Here is an 8547-nt window from a genome sequence, read left to right as displayed (position 1 = left end):
AAATAGTAATACACAAGCCTGAAAGCTGGCAGCAATCTTGCTGCCTCGCAACATACATCGACTTACAATGCATTGCATTTGCAAAAAAAAAAATTGACAGTACTTTGTCACTGAGTTCTGAATGATGTGGTCACATTATCACCCCACCATGGCTGAACACACGTTCAAGAGGTGCACTTGATGCAGGGACTGCTATAACTCGTACCTCCACCTTGAACAAAAAGACACTTAAAACCACTGAGTTAGAAGTAGCCTACTGACATGAAAATTAAACAAGTTAATCATCTGTGGAACGGGCAGGGCTCGAAAAACTCCAGCCAATGATTTTCAGAAACACCGAGTGGCATTGGACAGTAAGTACGTCAATCAAACGGTCGTACTGCACTCCCCCTCCCCCCGCGCGTGACCTCTTCGTGCACGTGCACGTTCTCAAAGCTCGTGCCAGAGCAAGCTTCTGTTTGTTGTTATCCTGCGGTAGCTACTGGAGCTAGTTTACTTGCTAATCCACATTTGGACCTAGTGCTAGAATACAACCCTAAACTCCAACCTAGCTAGCCTGCCCTGGCCCACTCTCGCGCATCTGTGTTCGCGCTCTTGTGTGATTGCGCGTCCATGTACTTGGAATGGGTGGAGTCAGAGTCAGCGTTGAAGGAGAGGGGATTGGACCATTTGAGTTGCGTCTTTTCAAAATCTGCTGGCGTATCGCAAATCACATATCCAACCTATAATCTAACTTTAGAAAAGTCATTTCGAGTCATCTGTCTCAAGTCTAAGTCAAGTCTCAAGTCATGAAGACCAAGTCAAAGTCAAGTCGAGTCTTTTATCAGTGTTAGTCAAGCAAGTCTCAAGTCCTCAAATTTGCGACTCGAGTCTGACTCGAGTCAAGTCATGTGACTCGAGTCCCCCATGTCTGCCACAAACACTAGAGTCATAAAATAGATCCAGTGAATGGGAAGTCCCCTAAATATGGGGCTGTTGATCCGGGGTCCTGGGAGGGAGAGGGGTTCTCAGGCGTCAGAATGAGGAAACGATGTAATCTGCCCGGCGAGGCTGCCTCCAGCTTCCAGCAGCGAGGCAGGAAGCTGGGACGCACACGATAAAACCAAAAGAGAGGAGGTTGTAGTCTCTGTGGAGGAAAGAGCTTCTTAGTGGAAACACCCTCTGCTTTTTACTCATTTTCCTCTTTCCCACGCACACCTCTGTCTCTCTCGCTGTCTCTGTCTTTCTGTGTCTCTTGATGCCTCTGTATCTCTCTCTCTCTCTCTCTCTCTCTCTCTCTCTCTCTCTCTCTCTCTCTCTCTCTCTCTCTCACTCTCTCTCTCTCTCTCTCTCTCTCTCTCTCTCTCTCTCTCTCTCTCTCTCTCTCTCTCACCTCACCCTCCCCTCACCCACAACCTAACCTCACCCTAACCTCACCCGCACCACACCCTCACCCTAACCTCACCCCAACCTCACCCTAACCTCACACTCACCTCACCCCACCCTCACCCTTACCTCACCCTCCCCTCACGCTCACCCTCCCCTCACCCTATCCTCACCCTCCCCTCACCCTAACCTCACCCTAACCTCACCCTCACCTCACCCTAACCTCACCCTCACCCTCACCTCACCCTCACCTAACCTCACCCTCACCCTCACCCTAACCTCACCCCAACCTCACCCTAACCTCACACTCACCTCACCCTCACCTCACCCTCACCTCACCCTCACCCTAACCTCACCCCAACCTCACCTCACACTCACCTCACCCTCACTTCACCCTCACCCCAACCTCACCCTCACCTCACCCTAACCTCACCCTCACCTCACCCTCACCTCACACTCACCTAACCTCACTCTCACCCTAACCTCACCCTCACCTCACTCTCACCCTAACCTCACCCTCACCTCACCCTAACCTCACCCTCACCTCACCCTCACCTCACACTCACCTAACCTCACCCTCACCTCACCCTCACCCTAACCTCACCCTCACCTCACCTGCTCTAGTGCTCTACCCCAGGGGGTCAGGACCTCGGTTTAACGTCTCATCCGAAAGACGGAGACCTTCCAAAGGACAGACTCTGGTCTCTGTCCCGGGTGGGGGGGGGGGGGGGGGGGGGGGGGGGGAGACTCACAGAGGCCAAAGGGATGTGCGCCCCCTACTGGCCAACCCCTCTACCAGCACCCTCTGGTGTCCCGTCCAAGGAGAGACCAGCAAGGCTAGGCAGATAGCCACGTTGCTAAATGACCTGAGCTATGGGAGCTATTTAAAAAATATATACACATCCACCTGGTGGCGCTAGTCGTAGCGCCTCGTGACGGGCTGTGATTGGCTGAGATGGGATGTGTGTGTGACTCAGTGGTTGTGTCTCCTTGGGTAGATCGACGACGAGATCAATGTGGCCGCCTGTCTGAAGCTGATGGGCCCTATGACCCACGGGAACTGTACCGTGACCTGGAGCGGGCACGGTGAAAACATCAAAATTGAGGACGTCGTCGATATCTGCGCCGCAGGTACCTCGGCAGTTCCTGTGTGCGAGCATGCGTGTGCGTGCGTGCGTGCGTGCGTGTGTTTGTGTGTTATTTCTGAACACCTGAAATGTCAGGTTTCAAATGTGGATTTAATCATTTGTATTGATTGTTATTCTTCAACAGTGGCTGTCCCGACGGCCAATAAAGTTTGGGACGAAATCAAGGTGAGAACTACGTTTTAGAAACGAGATCTTAAGTAAACATATACGTATTGGTTGTTTTTTATGCAAATTAGTGACAGATGTGTTGCAAATACCGACGTTCTGGCTCTAATTAGTGCCTGCTGATTATCTATTCGCTCACGAGTTACGTAATTGAGCAAACCGTACAAACACATTACGACTAGGGATGAAAGATTTGGGGAAATAATCGAATTGCAATTATTCCAACCAATTTTGTGCATGCAATTTTTCTTTTTTAAAGTTCCTTATGTTCTGTATTATTTACTCAAAAAGCAACAAATCAATCTATAGTAGGACCAACACAACATTGGAAGCAGTATAAACTGCTTTTTCCTTTAGGCCAGGCCTCTGTTGAGATGAATTAATGCATGAATTGATATTCTAACATCTTTATTTAACTATTGAAAAAAATTAAAAAAAACGAATCTTATTGATTTCCAGTCAGTAACAATAAAAAATCGATTTGTTTAATCGTATCCTTTGCGATATGTGTTCCATTAATTCGGGATGTTTGAATCCGATTAAGCGTTCAGCCCTAGTTCCGACCCATGGCGTAGGGGGTGATGACGTTTCCCCAGACTCACGATGGTGCTGCCGTATGCCAGGCACTCCACAGCCCAGTCTCACGTTTCCTCTTGTCTCTCGAAGCTGGAGATACACCCTACCAAGCCGGGCGACAAGACGACGCTGATCGCCATCCTGGCGTCGTGCGGGGCGCTGCTGGCCATGATCATCGGCCTTGGCATCTACGCCACGCACCACCGCAAGCCCTACCACGAGAACCAGGTGAGCCACGCCCACCAGCCAGGCCCCTCCCCCTCCTCCTCCAGGGTCTTCACCCCGGAGGAGGTTAGGGTCAGGCCGTGATGGGTAGAGTTAGGGTAAGGGTTAGGGTTGGGGAACGACACTATCCCAGGTCTGTATTCCACCGTCAAATTAGCAAAGGCATATGAATACGTACGATTCTGAAATTCAAAAATAAAAATATATAAATTCAAGAATTGCAAAATAAAAGAAATCAAAATTTGAGAATTCTAAAATAGAGCCTTTCTGAATGAATTCTAAAATAATTTACAAAAGTTATTTAGAATCTCTGAAGCACTGATTTGACACTGCTCCGTCCCCCGGCAGCAACACCTGACGGAGGAGCTGCACACGGTGGAGAACGGTTACCACGACAACCCCACGCTGGAGGTGATGGAGGTGCAGCCGGAGATGCAGGAGAAGAAGGCGCCGCCGTGCAACGAGTTCAACGATAGCTGGATCGTTCCCATGGAGTCCATGAACAAGGAGGTGCTCCTGGATGAGGAAGACACTCACCTGTAGGGAGGAGGAGGAGGAGGAGCATGAGGAGGAGGACACTCACCTCCAGGGAGGAGGAGGAGCAGGAGGAGGAGGAGAGATAGGACTCAATGAGAGGAGGAGGAGGAGGAGGAGGAGAGGGAGGTTCCAAACCTCCCAGTGTCTCCCTGAAACACACAGCACACACTCCCCTCGGCCGCCCACTAAGGGTTCTGAGGGTCAGGGTGTCATAAACCACACAGTCTTTACGACGGCGGCAGTCATCCAGCAGTACCCCCCCCCCCCCCTCCTTACACCAAAGGACGGTCCTGTTAGCCCAGAACCCGGCCCTAACACCCCCCCATGGACCCATCGCCCCTAGTGCCTCACCCGTCTACCGGGTTTTCTACTCAACGTTTCTCACAAATGAACCCTTTGAAGTACAGATAGTTTTTACGCAACACCAAACAGTAGGCAGTTCGTTGGCCGTTGAGGTAAACATCGTTTTTTTAAAGGTGACACGCCCACTTGTGATGTCAAAAACGGCTAGTAATGTCTAATCACGCTCACACCTGGTGGTAGTATACGTCACCTTTAAAGGGGACTTATTATACCACCAGGTGTGAGTGTGATTAGCCTTACAAGCCGTTTCGAAAAATCGGCCTAATATGACATCACTAGTGGGCGTGTCCACCTCTGATCTGTGCTGGATAGATGAGCAATGTTTACTTCAGTCCACTGGGTAGGCTGGTAGACTGATCTATCCAGCACAGATCTAGGTGGACACACCCACTAGTGATGTCATATTAGGCAGATTTTTCGAAACGGCTTGTAAGGCTAATCACGCTCACACCTGGTGGTAGTATACGTCCCCTTTAAATGAAAAGGTCTGAAACATTGCTTTGTGGGAGTCGGAGTGAGGTTTTTTAAATAAGTGACGACACTTTAGCAGGAGCGCTCTCTGTGGTCAAATGTGTTTTATCCCCACTTTCAATATGATTAATATGACATCATTGCATTAACTCGCAAAAAAAAAGGATTGGTGTCGTCCCCATGTAGTTTGATCCATCAGTAATACCATGTGCCTGAAGATTTCTGATATCAGAATAATTTATCAGTAGAACCTCAGGATAATCCAAGTCATCCTGGCAAACTTTGACCCTTAACCTTTGGTTTGTGGTTAACACAGAGCAACGATGGCTTCGCTGCCTAATTTGTGGACAGATTTGAAAGAAACGAGGTAAACCGTGGAAACATAGCAGTCTATTTCTAGAAGGGCCGTTGTACTTTATTTTGAATGACTTGGACTGATAATCATGACTTTCTCATGTTCAATGTGTACATTTGTTTGTGGGTGTGCCACTTTACGTGTGTGTTAATCCCTACATATATAACTAATACTGACAAAAATATTCATCAGTAGGTTCCTGTTTTAAAGGTCAATGAATATTTGAGAAAAAACAATCACTTTATATATTTGTGCATTTTATTTTGAAACACGAGAATGATCACTGTAAATAGTCGTTACAGAACACTATTTTTTTCCGATGCTCTTTGGGGGAGGGGGGGTAGGGGGAGGTATTTCTGGTATGTTCTTCTAATCACATTTTTTACTACAGACACAGCAAACTAATTTTTATATCGATATTTATATATTTACAATCACAGTCGGTCTAAACTCTATAATCACTTTCGGCACTGCAAAATAGAAACCACTTTTGAGTAAGTCTGTAAGGCGGGGGTGGGGGGGGGGGGGGGTTGTGTGTGCGTGTGTGTTTTTCACTTTTATTATACCCGTTTTGTTTTCCAACCAAAGTGTTTTGTATTTATGGTCGGTCGGCTGCTAAGCCTGACCCACAGGGGGTCTGACACACTGGAATCTGTAAATCAAATCTTCGCTTTGCTTCCCGTCGGCGGAGGCGGCCATGTTTTTCGTATACCGGATAATAAAGGAAATGCTTTGACCTACTTCGATATCGCTTGCTTATATTCCGAAAGATGAGCGGATTAAGGCGGGAGGAAGCCATTTAGAAACCCTGGACAAAATACAATCTTTATTTGTTCTTGTTTTTATGTACATGTTACATACAGTCCGATACTACAAGTCTTCCTACACATTCACCCGAGTCCAGGCAGGAGGAAGGAAATTAAAACATTTCTGATATCGTCAGCATTATAGAGTTTTGACAGGCCAACAGAACAGAAAAAAAAAAAAAATTGGCATTGCGTAATTTAGTTTTTTTTCAAAGAAAAACAAAAAGTGGCATTTTTTTTCCTGGCACAAAAAATGTCAAATAAGAGTTTATTTTGTTTTGTACTGGGGGGGGGGGGGGCACTAACACACACACACACACACACACACACACACACACACACACGTTTAAATAGAGTTTAGTTTCTCAGGGCCTAATCACAACCACACACAGTGCAAAGGAAGACACTTTTACAAGAGTAGCCATGGAAACTTTCCGCTGTGTCTCACAGAGGAAGGGGAAAGTAGGTTGTGGTGGTGGTGGTGGGGGGGGGTATGCTACAATATGCTGAGCAGTAAGATGCAAAGTGGGAAACCAAATCTAGAAGTCATCTTGGGGGGGGAACTGAGGGGTACTGACTCGGAAGTAGGCCTGCACGATAAATTACAATAAAAATTACATTTCGTGAGAAAAAATCGTGGCAGAGAATCGTGATATCAATTCTAAGCTAAAAAAATCGTGATTCATATCTTTGGCTCCGTGCGCCAGCTGCTAGTGTTTGGAGCCAAGATGGCCGCTTCCGAGTCGTTTCCCTCAACCATGATAGCGCTTCGAACCAAGATGTCCATGAAGACTACAAAGCGTCAAATTATGATAAAAAAAAAAAAAAATGTTTCAATTTGTATAGATGCTGATGTGTACCACGTTGGACGTTGATTAAGAGTACGAAGATTCACCGCAAGCCAATAATGAAATAAAAGGACACGCTTGTTTTCAAGAATCTACTCAAACACATTCATGTAACATCATCACCTGCTCTTTAAGTAAATTTGTGACGCTCAAATTGTTCCGATTTAGATTCCATAACGTACCAATGGTTCAGATGGCTTAAGTCGGTTCAATTTTAATCTAATGTATTGTGGAAACATAAATGGCAACGTCCTATTACATGTCACTTACATAGTGCAGCTTTAGCGAAGGCAGAAAGGAAACGACAGAGCACTTCAGTAGTCCCAATCAGGTTAGAACTGTGCAATAAATAAAAAGTATATATTCTGTGGACTTCGAGGGGTATAAGGTGAAGAGAGAATCACACGTCCATAACCCATTCATAAATACTGACTTTCTTTTGGTGTGTAACGTAATCGCATTTCCTATACACAACTCAGGACTCAGCGCATTCTGAGAGGGGGTGAATGACAAGTTTACAATGATCTGAGTAGCCTGTTGCTACGACTAGCATGTGAATCCCAAGCCTGTTTACAATTATCAAAGGAGCGCGTGTGTGTGTGTGTGTGTGCGTGCGTGTGTGTGACTGGATCCCGGCGCAGAGAAAAAAAAATGAACAAAAGAAAATTTGTTGTCGGCAACACTCCCTTTGTCAACTTGGTATATATATTGGTTCCTTTGTCAAAACTAAATAATTGGCAGCAGAGGATTCAATAACATCCACTCACACACACACACACACACACGCCAGTCTTAAATACGATATATGAACGTCATATCTTATTCCTCTAATGGTTCAGCAACACGCATATGTTCGGTGTGTCGGAAAAGAGCTAACCAATAAGAATCCACCTCCTGGATACAGGCATTCTGGGTAAATCCACACGACGGTAGCTGAGTGTAGGGGGGTTCAGGGACGTGATGGGGGGGGTGGGGGGGGATAGTGGAAAGCTTTAAAAAAAATTAAATGGCGCCAGCTCCGAGTTGCTACGGCGACCGGCTCGTGTCCAGGGATCACAGTGTTTCTGAGTCCAAGCCCCCCCCCCCCCCTCAGTCTGCCCACAGCGCCCCCTAGTGTTCACCCCCTGCAAGCACCCTGCTGGGGGTCAGGGGTCACCAGTTCAAAGGTCAGACACAGCGTCCTGAGCGGTTTCCCGCCGCAGCGCCAGAGAGGGGACGGGGGGGGCGTCTCCCCCTGCCGAATATGAACCCCTCCCTCTCCGGCTCCGTCCAATCAGGAGGCCCTGTCAGTAGTTTCACCGCCCTGGTTGAGGTGGGCGTGGCCAGGGTTGGAGGTGGGTGTGGCCGAGAGCTGGAGGCGGGGCTACAGGGTGATGAGGTCCACCAGGTTGCCCTTGGGCGGGGTCATGTTGTCGGGGAAGAAGCTGACGAGCGTGTCGAAGAGCTGAGTCCGCTGGGCGTACGTCTGGTCCACGTCAGAGAACCCTGAGAGAGAGAGAGCGAGAGCGAGAGCGAGAGAGAGAGAGAGAGAGAGAGAGAGAGAGAGAGATTAGAACAGAACAGTCCACGTCACTCTGGGAGCTCTGTGCACACTGGGACGAGTCGCCCCCGTCCCGACTGCATTTCTTTTGTACCTTCTTCTTTTACAGAAGTGCGACATTGTTAATGTTAATTTTCCATGCTAATGC

The 8547-nt window shown here is 47.7% G+C and overlaps 2 protein-coding genes across 5 annotated transcripts in view; one reads left to right on the top strand and one right to left on the bottom strand.

Moving 5' to 3' along the window:
- Positions 1-2115: 2115 nt before the first annotated feature.
- podxl (podocalyxin-like) lies at positions 2116-4549 on the top strand. Its single transcript, XM_060048754.1, has 4 exons — positions 2116-2496; positions 2638-2678; positions 3345-3482; positions 3828-4549. Exons 1-4 carry the CDS (start codon positions 2403-2405, stop codon positions 4020-4022), a joined length of 468 nt encoding a protein of 155 aa, XP_059904737.1. The 5' UTR covers positions 2116-2402; the 3' UTR covers positions 4023-4549.
- Positions 4550-6016: 1467 nt separating this feature from the next.
- Positions 6017-8547, bottom strand: part of mkln1 (muskelin 1, intracellular mediator containing kelch motifs) — a 21579-nt gene continuing 19048 nt past the window's right edge. For all 4 annotated transcript variants that reach the window (XM_060048688.1, XM_060048689.1, XM_060048691.1 and 1 more), the window contains one exon: positions 6017-8344. In XM_060048688.1, the coding sequence (XP_059904671.1) occupies positions 8223-8344 (122 nt within the window). In that variant the 3' untranslated portion in view covers positions 6017-8222. The remainder of the gene's footprint in view (positions 8345-8547) is intronic.

Source organism: Gadus macrocephalus, chromosome 4, assembly GCF_031168955.1.
Source record: "Gadus macrocephalus chromosome 4, ASM3116895v1".
Classification (NCBI taxonomy): Eukaryota; Metazoa; Chordata; class Actinopteri; order Gadiformes; family Gadidae; genus Gadus; species Gadus macrocephalus.
The sequence above is the reverse complement of the archived record's forward strand: the minus strand, read 5'-3'. Positions and strand labels throughout refer to the sequence as shown.

Excerpts from the sequence above, each read along its gene's own strand:
- podxl (XM_060048754.1), top strand. The coding sequence starts at position 2,403 with ATGGGCCCTATGACCCACGGGAACTGTACCGTGACCTGGAGCGGGCAC. Across the intron at positions 2,497-2,637 it reads CGTCGATATCTGCGCCGCAG|TGGCTGTCCCGACGGCCAAT; the intron begins GTACCTCGGCAG and ends ATTCTTCAACAG. Across the intron at positions 2,679-3,344 it reads AAGTTTGGGACGAAATCAAG|CTGGAGATACACCCTACCAA; the intron begins GTGAGAACTACG and ends TGTCTCTCGAAG.